General features: G+C 54.5%; 7 protein-coding genes across 7 annotated transcripts in view; 5 read left to right on the plus strand and 2 right to left on the minus strand.

Annotated features, from left to right (window-relative positions):
* Positions 1–215: 215 nt before the first annotated feature.
* On the plus strand, positions 216–2886 carry SETTUDRAFT_154649 (glycoside hydrolase family 81 protein; the record flags this gene model as incomplete). Its single annotated transcript, XM_008029348.1, has 3 exons — positions 216–419; positions 472–2749; positions 2855–2886. 3 exons carry the CDS (start codon positions 216–218, stop codon positions 2884–2886), a joined length of 2514 nt encoding a protein of 837 aa, XP_008027539.1.
* Positions 2887–3258: 372 nt separating this feature from the next.
* On the minus strand, positions 3259–5057 carry SETTUDRAFT_163786 (glycoside hydrolase family 128 protein). Its single transcript, XM_008029349.1, has 2 exons — positions 3862–5057; positions 3259–3802 (listed from the first exon to the last, which is right to left on the minus strand). Exons 1-2 carry the CDS (start codon positions 4563–4565, stop codon positions 3565–3567), a joined length of 942 nt encoding a protein of 313 aa, XP_008027540.1. The 5' UTR covers positions 4566–5057; the 3' UTR covers positions 3259–3564.
* Positions 5058–7393: 2336 nt separating this feature from the next.
* SETTUDRAFT_90340 (uncharacterized protein) lies at positions 7394–9697 on the minus strand (the record flags this gene model as incomplete). Its single annotated transcript, XM_008029350.1, has 3 exons — positions 7394–7770; positions 7828–9351; positions 9403–9697. 3 exons carry the CDS (start codon positions 9695–9697, stop codon positions 7394–7396), a joined length of 2196 nt encoding a protein of 731 aa, XP_008027541.1.
* A 742-nt stretch (positions 9698–10439) lies between these two features.
* Positions 10440–11090, plus strand: SETTUDRAFT_32285 (uncharacterized protein; the record flags this gene model as incomplete). The annotated part of the gene is made up of 1 exon (XM_008028826.1): positions 10440–11090. The coding sequence occupies one exon, from the start codon at positions 10440–10442 to the stop codon at positions 11088–11090; it is 651 nt and encodes a 216-aa protein (XP_008027017.1).
* Positions 11091–11109: 19 nt separating this feature from the next.
* SETTUDRAFT_163788 (uncharacterized protein) lies at positions 11110–11583 on the plus strand. The gene has a single exon (XM_008029351.1). The coding sequence runs from the start codon at positions 11164–11166 to the stop codon at positions 11449–11451; it is 288 nt and encodes a 95-aa protein (XP_008027542.1). The 5' UTR covers positions 11110–11163; the 3' UTR covers positions 11452–11583.
* A 2009-nt stretch (positions 11584–13592) lies between these two features.
* On the plus strand, positions 13593–15527 carry SETTUDRAFT_154653 (uncharacterized protein; the record flags this gene model as incomplete). Its single annotated transcript, XM_008029352.1, has 5 exons — positions 13593–13678; positions 13839–14403; positions 14466–14606; positions 14656–15259; positions 15331–15527. The coding sequence occupies 5 exons, from the start codon at positions 13593–13595 to the stop codon at positions 15525–15527; spliced, it is 1593 nt and encodes a 530-aa protein (XP_008027543.1).
* A 651-nt stretch (positions 15528–16178) lies between these two features.
* The window catches only part of SETTUDRAFT_42215 (uncharacterized protein), a 1074-nt gene continuing 297 nt past the window's right edge, over positions 16179–16955 (plus strand). The window contains exons 1-3 of the mRNA XM_008028897.1: positions 16179–16377; positions 16469–16641; positions 16760–16946. Coding sequence (XP_008027088.1) covers positions 16303–16377; positions 16469–16641; positions 16760–16793 — 282 coding nt within the window. The 5' untranslated portion in view covers positions 16179–16302 and the 3' untranslated portion in view covers positions 16794–16946. The remainder of the gene's footprint in view (positions 16378–16468; positions 16642–16759; positions 16947–16955) is intronic.

A 16955-nucleotide genomic window follows, 5' to 3' on the forward strand; every position in this document is an offset into this window, starting at 1 on the left:
AGTGGTGGAGATGGAATCAAATTACTTTGCCTCCAAGGTTATAAATTCAACCTCTGACCTACAGCTCATCACTCACAAAACAACAGGATACCTTCGGTGCATCCCTCGATCAAAGCAAAGCCATAACGGTTTCTGCGAGTACTTGTCTGCTTGTCATTCTCTAACAGTCTTGCTTGGTTGTCCTGAAGTTTGTCCTTCTGTTTCCACTAGCCAACATGGCGAAACTATCTTCTCTCCTATTGGCTTCGGCCCATCTTATCGCTTCTGTCCACAGTTTGCCCGCGGACTCTGTGAAGAGAACCCAAGCCATCCACGAGGTTCGGGAGATTACCTTGTCCAACATTCCTGTGACGACAAGTTATAGCAAAAGTATCAAAACGATGCAGTCGGTTGCTCCTACTGAAGCACCAAAACCCGGGGTACGTCAGCACTAGTAGCCTGCTTCGAGGCATGCCTACTGACACACTGCAGACCTTCTTGACAGGACTTCCTCCAGGTGGCTTTACAAGAGATCCAGCCGATGGGCCAGGTGTCACAACCACCCTCAAGTCATTATCTCCAGTTCATACTTCACTCAAGCCTGGTCCTACGGATGCCATGCGCATCGACTCGGACAACATCTTTCAACCAATTGCAGCCGGAGCGCCTCCAAGCTATCTCTCTGTTCGAAACGACCACCCTGTCAAGAAGCAGCACATTGAGGATGGCAATGTACCCATTCAGACGAACAAGTTTTATGCAAACCTGTTCCTCGGTACTCAGTCTTTCCCAGTATCGACACACCCCTACTCGTTGTCTTGGGCCAAGGGCAACGGTAACTCTTACGGCATGGCTATCACTCATACTATCAGAGATCAGTTCGCCTTTGGTCCCAGCAGGGACAATGCGCGATACTTCATCTCACCACTTGGCATCTACTCCATTATTCTTTCTGCCCAAGAGCTTGGGTCAGACACTATCCTCTCTGTGGAAGACCTGACCGCTTTCTCTGCGACTGCCAACTTGCGCTCGCCCAGCGCTGGTGGAAATCGCGTTCTGGTGTCTGTTCCTGTGGTTCAAGGCATGGGTATGATGACTGCCATCTATAACAATGCAAAGCCGGTGATCAGCACTACCGTCTTCTTCCGCTCTCTGGAATATGTGGGAACAGTCAATGGCGCGACCGCAAAATACAGAGTCACGCTAAACGATGACACCTGCTGGCTTCTCTACGCTACTTCATCCAGCGCAGCTGGCACGGTTCCTTTCACATTGGACAGCAACAGCCAGATCAGTGGCCCAGCGGGATTCGTAGGCACAATCCAGGTCACCAAGAACCCGTCAGGGCAAGGCATGGAACCCGTCTTTGACAACAGTGCCGGCGCCTACGCTGTAGGTGCTACCGTTTCTGCATCGGTCAACGGTGCAACTGCAAGTTACTCCATCAGCTGGACAAAGGCTGGCGCAACAAGCCAGACTCTGCTCATGTATGCGCTGCCGCATCACGTGGAATCATTCGACTCGCAAACAAAAGCAGCCCTGAACAACATTACACTCGTGACAACGACAAAGGGCTTTGCCAAGGCCATCTGTGCTGACAAGATGACTATGGTCGAGAACGATCTTCCCGACACAATCAACTTTGCGCCTTGGTCCAAGAATGCCAACGGTGCTGGAGGCTCCGACGACTTTCAACTCAGCGCCTCGGCTATTGCGCTCATCAACAAAGTAGGCGTCTCTGAGCTCAGTCAGAACATGATTGCCCAGACGTCACTGAACAGCATGTACTACTCGGGCAAAGGCTTGGCCAAGTTCGCGAACATCATATACACGCTCAACTCCATCACTGGCAACAGCCAATATGCTGCCGCTGGGCTGGTCCGTCTCAAGGATGCCTTCAACGTCTTTGTCAACAACACGCAGCCCGAGCCACTCTTCTACGACAACGTCTGGAAAGGTGTCGTCTCCAGTGCCAGCTACGCGCCTCCCTACGACACTGGTCTCGACTTTGGCAACACGCTCTACAACGACCACCACTTCCACTACGGCTACTTCCTCTACACTGCTGCCGTCATTGGCCATCTCGATCCCACCTGGCTCACTCAAGGCAACAACAAAGCCTGGGTCCAAACCCTTGCTCGCGACTACGCCAACCCCGTCGACGACCAGTACTTCCCGATGCAGCGCTCGTTTGACTGGTTCCACGGCCACTCATGGGCCAAGGGACTCTTCGAGTCTGGCGACGGCAAAGACCAAGAATCAACGTCGGAAGACACGTTTGCGACGTTTGCGCTCCGCATGTGGGGCAAGACGATCCAAGACAGCAACATGGTGGCGCGCGCGAACCTGCAACTGGCGGTGCAAGCGCGCAGTCTGAACAACTACTTCCTGATGCAAAGCAACAACGCGAACCAGCCGCCGGGCTTCATCCACAACAAAGTCACGGGCATCCTGTTTGAGAACAAGGTCGATCACACGACGTACTTTGGCAGCAACGTGGCGTTTATCCAGGGCATCCACATGATCCCGCAGAACCCCGTGTCGTCGTACACGCGCCAGCGCTCCTTTGTCCAGCAGGAGTGGGACACGTACTTTGGCAACGGCGCGGCCGAGCAGGCGCCCGGCGGCTGGGCCGGCATCCTCAAGGCGAACCAGGCACTCATCAATCCCCAGGCGGCGTGGGACTACTTCTCCAACCCGGCTTTCTCCGACACCCTGGATGGCGGCGCAAGTCTCACTTGGTACCTTACGTACTCGGCTGCCATGCTGAGTATGAGTGGCTGAACAAGGAGAGCTGGGATGTACATGTATGGCTTTTGTGAAGCTGCTTGTTGCTGTTGTTGTTGTCATTGCCAGTGCTATCTGGGCACTGTAGTTCCGCCTGCAGCGCGAGACGATTTCTCATGATGGATGCGGATATCTTTTTACGACTGATGAAATGAGCTACTTAGGGGGAATGGATGGATTGTATATAGGGATTATATGGCTGTAGGGATCTCCAACTCTTCTTCTTCTTTTGATGTACATGTTTGATTGAATTCGAGACGTTATTTTTTATTATTATTGATTGTTGTTGAGTCTGGTATTTTTGATTGCCTGCATTGTGAAATTTGCACACTCTCTTCATGTCGTTGTGTGCAGAGGTTCTTTTTGTGGGGTTTGATTCCAGTACTGCGGTGCTTTCTCCAGCAACAAGGTAGATGTTGGTCTCGAGCATGGCAATCGGCGAGTCGGAAACGAGGGATAATACATCACCACTGCATATGTAGTCTCTAGCCGCAGAATTCAGACGATAAATTCTCTTGTTTCCTCTGCCAAATCTATACCATAGCGACCTTTATTTTCATGCTCTGCCGCATTTGTACCCAGCAAAAAATCTCCATTCGTCATGAGCCAAAGGAAAAGAAATCCCTATCCTAACGCCATAGCAATGCTAGAAATCTCAGAGAAGCCACGTCGCTATTCCCGACCGACTTATACATGGCCAAGAAACGAGCGTTGTATCGCCCTACTCTATCACATCTCTATACCCTACCCTACCCTACCTACCCGTTACAGTAATACTCGGGAAAATTTCCACAGCATCTAAGCCCAAGCCAGCCAAGCCGCCGCCGCAGCAGCAACAAAGACGAACATCTTTGCAGGTACAGTGCTTACAGGCGAAGCAGCAGACTTCTCGGGAACATTGTTTGTTGCGGGGCCGCCCAAGTACCAGGAGCCGATGTTTGTCAACTTGCCGTCTTGGGTCAGCATAGCGGCATTAGGGCCTACATTTGAGACGCTGGAGCGGAAAGCGCCAAAGTAGGAGTAATGGGTAATATTTCTAGATTTCCCAGTCAGCCAACACACCTTTGTTCAGCTTTTACGGGTAAAAAAACTCACGGCCAGGAATCAAAGCTCGTAGCACTCTGATTGTAAAACGACTGCGACTCCTCGAGCGACTGGTGCGGATACCCGTACTCGGTGACCCAGACAGTCAGGTTGGGCCATTTGCTGGTGACCTGGCCGATATGGCTCATCATGCCCTCGAAGTTGCCGTACCAGTGCACGGGGATAAAGTCTGGGTTGCAGCCTCCGTCGCACTCGGCGAAGAAGTTTTGCAGCCACTCCCAGCCCGACTGGGCGCCTGTGACGGCGGGCGCGCCCAGCTTGACGCCCAGCTCCTTGAGAGGCTCGATCTCGGCTTTCCAGCGCGAGGCGGCAAGGCTGGCGGCGAGCGACGAGCCGCCCGTGTCGTGGCCGCCGTCGGGCTCGTTGAAGCCCAGCACGTAGGTGATGTTTGCACCGTCGGAGATTTGCTTCTTCACCGAGTCGAGGAACGGCGTGCCTGTGTCGTCGGGGCTGGCGCCCCAGAGCATGGGCACAAACTGCATGTGTGTGTCTTTGAGGTCCGGCGAGGGCTCGACTTTGTAGTTATAGTACCATGTTGGCGGTGAAGGGCCGGCTTCCCAGATTTTGTCGTCGGACGGGTGGTCTGTGGAGGGGACGTGGCAGAGGCCGCGTTTTGACGATGAAGACGCCGTGACTTGGGCTGTGGTGCTGGCCACCAAGGCCGTTGTGGCGGAAAGCAGTGCGGTGCGTCGCATGGCTGTTGGAAATCGATGTACAGTTTTACAAAAAAGATATTGCTTCTTGTGCGATCTTTTGTACCAGCGAGAGTCTGCGGGTACCTGCGTACGGGCAGCGGGTAGGCGGGTAGGCGGGTCGTACCAGCGATGGAAGCGGCCAATCCTCGAATCAACCGTTGTGACTTTGTAAACGCAAAAACAAAAATGGACTTGCTAAATGGCCGTAGGATCCAGGCTACCGTGGAAAACGAATATGGCGCAGCAGCGAATGGCAGAGAAGAAAAAGTAATATACAGTGGCTCGAGGACAACGGCAGCAGCAGCAGCAGCTATAGTAACGGGCGAGACCAATACTACTTGGACAAACGATTCCCTCTTGAGAGAGGTACGAAGAGGCACCGCCACGGAAAAGCCGTCGCAACTTTAAAAAGGAGGCGAGGTAATTGCCCACGATACGTACGACGCAAGCCACCAAAGACCGCACAGCCCTTGGCGAGACTTGTCCATAGCCAAAACAGCGGGGACCAGCTGAACCCGGGGGTTGGGCCCCCCCCCCCCCAAAAGGCAATACGGCAAAAAAAGTAATGGGAATCCTTCCGACGGCCGAATCGAGACTGTTTGGCCTTATCGTGCGTTAGTTAGACAGCGCAAGCCTTGGACTTTGGTTGGCATGACGTTGAATTGCAGGAAAGAAGCGCGCAAAAAAAAAAAACGGCGTGCCAACCGAGCAGCGAAAAAGAGAATACAGGCTACGCAGGAAATAGAAAAGAAAACGGCGACGACAGAAGGGATACAGCCAACGAACCACGGAAAATGAATCGACCAAAAAAAAGTTCAAGAGAGATCCAGACCACAAGTTGTGTGTGTGTGTGTGTGTGTGTGCGGAACCACCCCCCCCCCCCCATCCATCCACTCCCGAACCTAGCACCAACCCAGAAGCCTAAAATTAAAACGCCCGCACCAAAAGTAATCAATAGCACAATATTGGGAAAAACTGCAAGTGGAAATGTCAAGTGGGAAATTGGAAGTACCGGAAACACGTGCAAGCTCGCTATCGCATCGCTACTTATCGCATCGCATCGCGTTTCGGAACACTCGGCGCCTACTTACTCTTTACTTAGTTATGGGCGTATGAGCAGATTCACCCCCCTCTTAGCTTAGATTTGTGCAATTTTTTATTTTATTTTACCCAGCTGAAGGTTGAATCAGGGCTTGGTTAGTGGAATGTTGTTGGTTCCATTAGTCAGTCGGTCAGTCGGTCATTCGGTCAGTCAGTCAGGTCGGCGTGTCGTGTCAGTCATATCGTGTCGTGTCGTGTCGGGGTAATTGTCTTGTCTAGTCTGGTCTTGTCTTGTCGTACACACATACAAGTGCAAGGGGCGGCGTCTCCGCTAGCGTGCACCCGAAATCTTGCTGGGCGTGGGCGTGGCGTAGCGTGGGCGCGTGGGCGGCGGCGGCGTGGGCTGCATATGTGTGTATGAGTGTGGGTGTGTGCCGCGGCGGCGGGCCTTATCTGTTCCATCCATCTATCGGTTCTGCTTATATGTATGTATGTACCTGCGTCACATCACGCCCTCAACAAAACTTAGCCACACCCATGTACATACATAAATACATGCAGCAGGGGGAGAGGAGTTAAGAGGGAATGATTGCGATATCTCCCTTCTCCATCTCCTTCTCCTTCTCCTTGTCTCTCCCCTTCGCTCTCTCATTTCAAATTTATTTCCGAATTTATTTTCTGGTAAAAAAAAACAAAGGAAAGAAAAGAAAAGAAAAAAGTAGATGGGAAATGTATACTTGCCAGTCAGGCACATTATTTTCATGTACATTTGAAGATTAGATATGGAGGTTTAAGTAGTCTCTCCCTCTATTTCTTACTTATTTAGTCATGCTCCTTGCTTAACAGTACAACCCCCCCCCACCCCTCTTCTTTCCCTCTGATTCTCTGTCCGTACAAGGACGTGTGATGAGGCAATGCAGAAACATGCCATACTGTAGTAGCGTTAGTGCATTAAGTAGAGCAGCCATGAATGAGGTACGTACATGTATATTTCCAAGCCCAGCCCAGGGTTGCTGCATGCGGTGATTACACGCCATCTACACACGGCACCTACACACCCACGTACCTAGTAACCCACAATTCCTTACCTACATAATGTGCTCACACTCCCAACCAGGATAGCCGTCCCAAGATGACAGCAAAGAAGCCTCAGGTATCCATCTTGACACGCAGCAACCGTTTCACGCAGCCCTAGCCAGAGCAAAAAAAAGCATTACAAAACTATACCCGACATGGGGATTCGAGGAACGAGTCCAATGGGCATGGACCAGAGCAGCCGTGATTTGGAATATTGACTATTGATATTTGGTAGTTGCATCCACACTACATTTCTTTCTCTTTCTCCCTCCCTCCCTTCTCTATCCTGGATCAACATGTCCACACCCTCTACCCTTTCCCCGTCCACCCCCTTTTTTTTTAATTCCACCACACACCGACAACGGCAGATCAAGAAGAAATGTGTGCGAGCCCCAGGCTTACCGCGTGGCGTAAGAATTACAAGAGCTGGTATCACATCTTTCCCCTGCAACAACACAATAACAGATGAGATATAAAAACAACGCAAAGAAACTTTCGTAATTGGGGATACCAAGGTGGTAGCAAACGGCATGCCCCATAAGATGGAATGGAGCTGAGCTTGGGATGGATTCGACACGCTGTTTTGTCGAATGGCCACCGCAAATGCAAGACAAGACACAAGGAAAAGGGGAATCAGTGCCTAGACGGGCCATGTATATACAATCCGTCTAGGTCTTCGCTGTATGAATTACTTGATGAAACCGTGAAATCTAGTACGAGTACGGACCCTGGGGCCCCTTTTGTTGATGGGGTTGCCAGGGAGCGTTGGCCACGTATCCAGGTGGTTGATGGTACCCAAGTTCCGCGTCGGGTCCTGGGCTGCTGTCGCGGCTTCGGTTTCGGTCGTGCGACGCTGTGCGGCCAAATGTCGAAGCATCGGCCAGCAGGTGTCCTTGGTCGTCGGCAAACGCCCGACCACCATGACCGTTGTACGCAGTATGCTGCTCGGCCAGAGGCACGCGATCGTAGCCCTCGGTGCGAGGACCAAAGGCCGCAGGAAGAGAAGTACGCTTGTACTCTTGCGGGTCCATGAGAAGCGAGTTGCGCGCATCTAGAGGGGTAAGGTTGTCGAGGTCGCGAGCCTTTTCTGTGACCTTGTTAGAAATGCGCGTTTTTTTTACATCATGCCAGGTTATTGACTTACCAGCCTCCTTTCTCTTCTTGCGGTGCGGGTTCTCCTTGCAGCAGACAATGATTGCATTGACGGCGATAAGGACACCCAGAACACCAGTCAGCGATGCTTGCACAACGACAAGCACAAGACCAGTGACAGTCTTGGTCGTCTGGCTCATACCCAGCTCCTCAACAAAGACCAAAATGCACACGACCGACAGGACGCGAATGACCGAGATGGTGATGTTGATCCAGTTGCTCGACTTGAGCGTATATGGGCGGGCCCAGAGAAGCATGATGAGGAGCAGCGACTCGACAATCAGCTGGCCGGCGGCCTGCGCAAGACCGTGGCCATCTGCGCCGGCAATGACACAGCCACGAGCAAACAGGAAGACGATTGATGGCACAAAGATCCACCAGTAGCTCTTCTTGTAGTTTTCGTAGAAGATGCTGTACTTGCGCCACACGTCCTTGTCGTCGTAGAGAATGTCGGGCTTGCCTTCCATCTTCTTGAACTTGTTGGCAATGCTCCAAATCCTGTACGTGAAGAAACCCAGCACACCAGTAAAGGCGGCCAGCGTAACACCAGCAAGCGCCTTGACTGCCCACGAGTCTCCGTTCTTGAACTGGTAGACACAGTACAGAACCCAGATACCGTACAGCAGGAGAATCAAGTTGGTAATCGTCTTGGCCAGAGTCCACCAGTATCGCTTGCGGAAGCTCGTCAGACGCTTGGGGAAGCTACCGAACAAGGCCCACGTCTCGAGGATAACCTTGAAAAGAAGGATTCCAACGGTGATGGCAGCGATGACAATGGCAAAGCAGAGCAGGACCGTCATGAAGGCGTTGCGGTCGGGAATCGTGTATTCCTGGATGAAGCCCTTCATGTCCTTTGCGTAAATGATGATCTTGTTGTCAATGTTGCTGCCGGCATCAGCTGTGGCGTTGCTGCTGATGTCAGTGTTCAGCTCATCACGAGCCCACAAAAGCACATTGAGGGCACGCTTTGTCAAGCTCTGGTTCTGATTGACGTGCACCAGCGTAGCGTTCTTGAGGTAATCGACATTCGCATCGGTAAGGTTGCCACCAGTGCTTTTGCGGAAAGCGTCGATCGAGTGCTGCATGCCATCCCAGTACACAAGACAGGTGCTGAAAACAAAGTTTTGGGACCAGCTGCGGTATACGTTGGGAACGTCGGCGCTCATCATGCCGTTCAGGGCCATGGCCTGGAACCATCCAATAACGTCGCCAAAGGTAGGGCTCGACTGAGGGGCTCCAGCATGTCCAGCACCGGCAAAGGCAGCAACACCCGAGACGGCCAGAGCAGCGCCAGCAATTCCAGCTGCAACGTACTGCACGCCTGCGGTGGCGAGGGATTTTCCGTTGCTGACTTGCGACGTGATACAGGCAAGATCTTGGTTGCCGTCGAGCGAGCGGAGGAACAGCTTGGCCTGGCTGTCAATGTCTGGAATGTTGAAGGCTATCGAGGGGATTTGCGACATGATGCTGTCGGGGATGCTCTGCTCGCCCTGTGCGCTAAAGGTACCAGAGGGGACTGCGCCGGGTTAGTTTATAGGGCATGGGCACGGATACAGGGTGTGCGTACCTGGACACAGCTGCTCGACCTTGACATCACCGTCGCAAGGATCGAAGGTCCTGTTGTACACGTTTCTGCCGTATGCGTCTATGGTCAGGGTGGCCATGACCTTTTGCGTCTTGTTGTTGCTTCCCGATACATCGAACTTGATCTTTTTGATGGAGCGGTCGAATTGAATGTTGAGCTTGTTTACTGTGATGTCCGAGGGCCCGGTCAGGCAAGAGCTAAAGCCGTCGGTCTGGAGAACGTCGCCGGCCAAGGCAGCCAGGGGCGCCGAGGCTAGTAGTATCAAGGGCGCGAGCATGGCCGGGCATGTCGCGTGGAATCTCATTGTTGTTGCTGGCTGTGCGCCCGCAGGCGTTGGTCAAACGAAGGCGTGACTTTTTTGGATAGCGAGCGACGTGTGCGATGGGCGATGGGCGTTGGCTAAAGGGGGGGGAGCGAGGGCGAGAGTAGAAAATGAAAGGTAGGAGATTAAAACTGGTATCCGGGCGCAGGGTCAACCTATGTCGTGCCTGGTGGTCTAACGGGTGGGAAGAAGGGGGCCAAGGCCAAAAGGCTGGGTCGCTAGGGTGCGAGAGAGAGCGGAGGAAGGATAACGGGCGGTGGCAGCAGCAGCAGCAAAGGTGAAACAGGTAACGAACGAGAGCGAGCGATGGGGTTGAGGAGAGGGAAGAAAGCGCGCCAGGCCGGTATTGTGCGTCTGGTGTGAAACCGTGCGGCAACAAGGCCTAGGGGGGCAGCAGACCAATCAGGCAAGGACGCGCGGCGCTAGCTGCAATGGGGTTAGGCGATGGCGCAGGCGTTGCACCCGACGCTATCGCAGGATGGCGGTGGTTGGGCCGCGTTCGAGAACACAGGCTGGGGCGCAGGGGGGGAGGGGAGCGAGGAGCGAGGAGCGAGGAGCGAGGTGATGGGCGTTGGGGGAGCGAGGGAGAATAAAATCAAAAGCAAGCAGCAGCTGCTGCAGGCGACGGGACGCGGGGCATTCGTTTTATCGGCAGTGCTGATGCTGATGCTGGCGGGCGGCGGTTGCAGGGCAAGACATGGCAGCAGGCAGTGCATCGCCCACATATACGAGGCGTCTCTCTCGCACTCGTACAGCTGAAGATTGCCACGGGGCGAGGCCGGCCAATCAGAGGCGCTGCGCCGACCCGCTGGCGAGCGCTGGCTGGCCGCGACTGGCGGAGGGCGCGACCTGGGCCAAGACGCGGCCGCCTCCACCATGGCTGCATCCGCCTCGCTCTCCCAAACGCTTGCCTGACAGCCCTGACACTTGGCACCGCTTTGTTTCCCACCCTCGTCTCCCATCTGCCGCCGCGACACGCCACGCACACTTGCGCGCCGCCAGCTGTGCGCGCCCACGCCCACGACCGCCGCCGACCGTGCAGCAGCAGCAGCAGCAGCAGCAGCGCCCTGCCCGGCTGGGCCCCCAGGCCAGGCCGGGTAAAAATAGATTTTGCTGGGCCACCACATGGGTGCGGGCGTGGCCATGGTACGGTACACATGTGCATGTGCGGCGGCTGCTCCGAGAGATACCATGGCTCGTCGCTTGTAGTATGACGTCCGACACGCGACCAGGCTGTGTGGGCCCGACGCCTCCCTACCTGCATAGTATACCGTCTGCTATCTACACATACTGCTGCAAGAGACAGCTCCCGCTCCAGCAGAGCGCTGCAGCAGCGAACAAGCTTTGAATCTGACCTCATACCCCCCCCCGTCGCCCCCATATGCACATGCACCTGGCTGGCCGCTGCTTATGGTCTAGAGATGGCCGCCCCTCGCCGTCGCCTTGACCACGCGATCGCTCGTGGCCACCACCACTACCACCACCAATACTGCTACTGCTACGTGTACAAACACTCTCCCCACGGTATGCACCCCAACAGCCCTGGCCATGCTCCCGCAACGGTCGCCTTGCCCATCCGCTCCCGTCCCGCCCTGCACCCTACGCGCTGCATCAACCTGATACTCACTCGTCATTTCCATTGCCCGCGCCTCCCATGTCTGCTGACGCCCTCGTCTAGAGCCGTTGGATCCCAGGTAATTTCATGTTAATTTCAAAAGATCCGCCGCTATCCCTTCTTCCGTGCAATTTGCCCACCAAAAGCGCTCATGGAATTATTATTTTTTCATCGCCCAGTCAACAAAGGCGATGCATTCGACCTGCGCAGCATTTGTCAGCTGTTCAAATCCCGCTGCGTCCTGTGGGTGGTGCTGATGATGATGATGATGATGATGATGATGATGATGATGATGATGATGATGATGATGATGATGATCATGTCTTCTTTTTGGTCGCTGCGGCCAAAACATCACGTGATGATCCATGTTTATAGCCGCGTAGCTCTAACCCAGCCCACGACCGCCTTTAAGCTTGGCTGCTCCTATCCGGCTGTCCATGCAACCCGACAAATTGCAAATTTCCATCCAAAGGAATTTCCTGGTTCTTCGCTCGCAGCAGGCACCGCACTGCATCCAGTACACCGGCATGCACACGGTGCAGTGCAGTGACGTGACGTGAGACGTCTCTCAGGGGTGAGAATACCGCGCCACACAGCCGCTTGCAAGATGCGATGCTGCAAACGGCGCCCCTGCTGCTGCGCCACATGGCAAACATGTTTTCCTTGTTCGCGGGTTGCGGCGTGTTCCCATGCCCAGACCGAGCCCGCCGCAGCTCCCATCTCAACAAGAGCGTTTCTCTGCGTTTCTCTGCGTTTGTTGACGTTGGATGGCCAGGCAGCAACTTGGGCGAATCCGAACTTGGCAGGCACCCCTCCACGTGGACGACATGCGCCTTCCTCTTTAGCAGCTTCTTGTTCCAGACACGCTCCGGGCATGGCATTGCCGCATTCTCCCCTCGTCTGGTTATCGCCATCCTCTCCCACCGGCCATGAGCTTCGTTAGCTGCAGACACCATCTTCACCGGAATCCGCCTCTTTTTCCACATTCTGAGCCAGCATCATCCTACATCTTCTCTCATTTTTTATCCCTTGGCGGTCGTTCCATTTTCCACGCTCCCTTTACTGGCTTCGTCTTTTCGTCGCATGTTGCTGAGAAGTGGACAGGGCCCACGGCATCCATCGATCCTCCCAATCCCCTGCCCAGGCGGTGCGTGTCAATTGTCCAGAGCGGAACCGCTCGAGGCCAGGTAGCGACACGACTTAAAAGCGCTCGCCGACGTGTTGCTCTTCGCTGGCTAACGCGCTGACAGGACGGCACAGGTCTTTAGGGCTATGACGGCGCCGTCTTGCCTGGCGCTGCCCTAAGCTGCATGTGGTAATGCTTGCGAGCAGAGTGCGCGAGCGTGTTGTGCCAACAGCAGTCCTTTAGGTCGTGGACATTCGGTCATGGACATTCGGTCGTCGACTCCAAGGACTTTCGGCACGCTCCCGTCGGCCGAGTCGGAATGCCAATGTTTCCACCCGCCGCTTCAAACGTCGCGGTTCCTGGAGTAATCCCCCTCCTCCGGCCCCTCTGATTGGCTGCCTGGCCTACACTCATTGTGCGCTCGGACGCTGATGTCGAAATCCTGCCCTGCACCCAACTCTTCGCATTACCGCCATCGCATTTTCGTCCTGCCCCTGTGGAAATCTCCATGGTTTTAGGCTCGTCATTCGGCTGTCTCGGTCGTCGCTGTTGTGTCGTTTCCACAAACCTAAAACCCCATTGAGGGGGTGGACAAGTCGCATCCCGTCATTGCGAATTAGTGGTAGCCGAGATTTAATAGTAGTCGTATGCTGGAGGGGCGGTGTCGCCTCATATCAGTCTAACAACGCTATTGCCCATTCCCAAATCGTTTATAGCCAGACCTTCCAAGGAGAACAAACCCCACACCTGGGATTCGTGCCTGAGTGTCAAGACGCATTTGTCTAGCATCTTTCTTTGCTTCCTTCCATCAGTAACCTTTATACCACCATGGTCTATACTGGTAAGCCGAGCCGGGGCTGTGGCATGTGCAAATCCCGCTGAATAAAAGTACGTATCAACACGTCGCAACCATTACTGTTTTCACGCAATGGGCGGCACCGCTTGCCACTCCAGGATAGACAAGCTGCCACATAGCCTTTGCTTCACCCACTAACCGTGGACAGTGCGACGAGAAGCGGCCGACATGTGGCAACTGCAAAAAGTCGGCGCGTCCATGCCCGGGCTATCGAGATGATTTCGACCTAGTCTTCCGAGATGAAAATAAAGCAATGGCGAAAAAGGCGAGGAAATCTTCTGCAGCGCATCGTTCAAGTAGTAGTTCTGGGTGTTCGAGCTCGCATACTTCTCCAGATTTGTACGTATTAGACCGAATTACTCATTCCGCCCCGCTCAAACCCATCAACCCGCATTACTTAGTTTTGTCAAGCGCCTGTGCCCCCTTCTCTTGATACGATTGTCGACCATGTGCTGTTGTATGATCTGCGCCGGCAAAGGACTCGAGCTAACCCGGTTAGGACAACATACACGACATTTGACATATCGCACGGAGACGGCGAATTCGCAACCGACGCCGTGGTCCAGAGATTCGAATCAAGATGCCAATCAAGATGCAAATCATCACACTCACCACCAGACTCGAGTCAACAGCTGCTGCTTCGATCGAGCTGTTCCCCGCCTGCCTTACCCATCCTTGAGCAGACGTTTGACGTCGAAGACTTGATTTGGAATTGCCAACACGCCGTCCCACCCACCATTTCCCTGGCTCCAGAATGCGAGGCCGTGCCCTTCTTCTTCCGAAACTTTGTCACACTGCCGCAGCAAGCTGAGAATACAAGGGGCTTTCTCGAATACCTCGTCCCTCTGTACAATCGTGCCCACCCATCGTCAGTCCTGCACCTCGCTACTACGGCCGTAGCATTGGCGGCATGTGGACAGTACCCTGGTCGGCAACAGCTCCGCCGCCAAGCAGTGTCCACATACGGCAAGGCTATCAAGAAGCTGCATGAAGATCTCCAGGACTCACACAAGTCCAAGAGCAACGAGACAGTGCTTGCTACACTCATGTTCTCCTTGTATGAAGTAAGTCGGCCAGCCCTACTGTGGGTGCGATGCATACTTTGGGTAGAGCTAACGCGAGATAGACAATCATGAGCACCGACGACACCATCACAGCATGGGGAAACCATGTCGACGGAGCTGTCACGTTGACAAAACTGAGAGGAACAGAGCAGTTCAAAGACCCCATGTCGCACGCTATCTTTCGCACCGTGCGCACAATGATGGTAATGCCCAATACATGTTTGGCGGGGATCAATGACTGACGGACCATAGATCACAAGCTGCATACAGCGCTGCAAACCGATCGACCCGTTTCCCGGTGCGGCGGGCTGGCTAGGCAATGGCGACATTAGCGAGGAAAACGCTGCCAACCGCCTAACACTTATCTGCATTGACCTGCCCAATCTTAGCGCCCGCGCAAACACGCTCACGTCCATGCCATATGATGCCGCGTACGAAGCCGAGGCCAGAGAAATCCTCGACTTTGCGCAAGTGGTGGATGGAAACCTGGAGGAGTGGTACATGTCGCTGCCGATAGAATGGAAGCCGCGCATCATTGGCATCGTCAATCAGATGCTCGCGCCCGAGGAGCTTGAGGTGGCGGGAAAATGGCCTGGCGAACAGCATGTGTATGCCGACGTGCCGTTGGCGAGCGTCATGAATGATTACCGTGTGTGCCGCATCTTCTGCCGCCGCGTCATCATGGCGTGCATAACATGGCTAAGCTCCAATGGAAGATACATCAACTACGACGAGGCGTGGAACAAGAGTGTGTTCATCATTCAAGCCATGGTGGACGACATCAGCGCATGTGTGCCTTTCCACATGTGCTACGAGCTTCAACCCTTGGCCAAGGAGACGGGTCAAGAAGAAAATGGTGAGTGTTTCCTGGGCTGGTGGCATGTTTTATTTTCTGTGGGCTGACTGTTTTTTTTTCTTTCTCTTCAGCCGCAGAAGCATTCGGGGGCTATTCGCTAGTCTGGCCACTGTATGTCGCTGCAAATGCTGAGACAGTACCGCAGGACCAGCGCGACTGGCTTTTTGGGCGACTCGCAGTCATCGGTACCAAGTTTGGGCTGAGTTATGCCCAGGTGCTCGTCCTGGCGAGGAAACACATTCTTACATGTGGGCCCATGTTTCCCTGATGGCGTGGTGGCGTGAAGAGGTTGTTTGGGAAAGAAGATGAAAAAGACGGCAACAAGAGCAACACGAAGACATGAAGAAACGAAGATACGAAACACGGCACCCTGTGGCCAGACGGCACGACCAAGGAGGCGGGCCAGTGATGGCGGACAGTGCACGCCAGAGGTCAGGTAACGGTCGGCGGCCACGGCACCGGGTCTCAGGACTGACTCTCCGAAACGGAACGGAACGGTAGGGGTGGGCCAGCATGGCCCTTGCAGTCAGACAGTGGCAGCAGCTGCCAGTGCCAAGGGTGGGAAGGACGAAAGGAGTGTCGAGGCTCTGTCGTGCGACCAAGTGTTGTTCGCAGCGCACGCAGAAGATTTGTACCAAAGATGGTCAAGGGGAGGGGGGGGATTTCCCAGTCCCGTCGTGCCGAATGATGTGCCGTGGGCCGCCCGATTCGGCGCCAAGCTGAGCAGCCTTCGATTGGGGGTTTCACCTGGGCGTCAGCCTTTGCGATTAGTCGAGGGGTGGGGCGCGGCGCATATAGAACAAATACGATTAACAGTGGGGCCTTTGTTCAGCCCTTCAAGACTCAGCAATCTGAATCCAACTATTCATGATACTTTCTCCTTCCAGTGCCAACCTTTCCCTTCTGCCTCGCCATCTCACTCGCTTGCGCCCCCAGCCCCCAGCCCCCAGCCCTACCCCGCCACCGCCGCCGCCGCCCTCTCGTTAATCGGCACGTCGCTACGACGCCTGCTTGCGTCTCCACCGTCTCCACTGCTCGTCACCATGGGCGCATTGAACCTGATCCCGCTCGTCATTCTCTTCGCCGTCGTCGGCGGCATCGGATGGACCATGTACCAGGTACGCGCACCCTAAACCCCCCACCTGACGTCGACGTCGCGGCCAAACACCAAACTAACATTGCGCCTCTCTCTCTCTCTCCTTTGCACAGATCTTCCTCTACTCCAACGAGCTCGCCCAGCGCGGCACAAAGCACATGGAGAAGAAAAACGTCGTCTTCTCAAAGGACGGCGCTAAAGTCGGCGTCAAGGAACTCACCGCTGAGAAGTACACCGATAGGACGCAGAAGGCGTTTGTCAAGACGTGGAATGCCGCGAATAACAGGTGAGATGCGCGCGCGCGCGAGAGAGAGAGAGAGAGAGAGAGTGTGTGTGTGTGTGTTTGAGAGAGGGAAGGGGGAGGTGATGGGCTGTTTTGGGGGAAGTCGGCTGACGAGATACAGTGGTGCGCCTGCTTCACGGAAAAGTACGAGGTAGCGAGATTGTACGTGTATACGGGGGTTGAGGGCGGGGATGAGGGTGTATAGCCGTGGGAAAGCGCGTGCACTTGTTTCTTTGCTTTCTTTCTTTTTTTTATCTTGTTTGAGGGGGGGGGACTGCTTGCTGCTTGCGCAATCACCCCCCCCCCCCCCCCCCCCG

Source organism: Exserohilum turcica (genome assembly GCF_000359705.1).
Source record: "Exserohilum turcica Et28A unplaced genomic scaffold SETTUscaffold_3, whole genome shotgun sequence".
In the NCBI taxonomy this organism is placed as follows: domain Eukaryota; kingdom Fungi; phylum Ascomycota; class Dothideomycetes; order Pleosporales; family Pleosporaceae; genus Exserohilum; species Exserohilum turcicum.

What these genes read in the sequence shown, in the direction of transcription:
- SETTUDRAFT_163786 (XM_008029349.1), bottom strand. Translation starts at nt 4,565, where the DNA reads ATGCGACGCACCGCACTGCTTTCCGCCACAACGGCCTTGGTGGCCAGC. An exon ending in ACGAGCTTTGATTCCTGGCC is followed by an intron (nt 3,803 to 3,861) that starts GTGAGTTTTTTT and finishes TGGGAAATCTAG; the next exon opens with AAATATTACCCATTACTCCT.
- SETTUDRAFT_163788 (XM_008029351.1), top strand. Translation starts at nt 11,164, where the DNA reads ATGGCCGCCCCTCGCCGTCGCCTTGACCACGCGATCGCTCGTGGCCAC.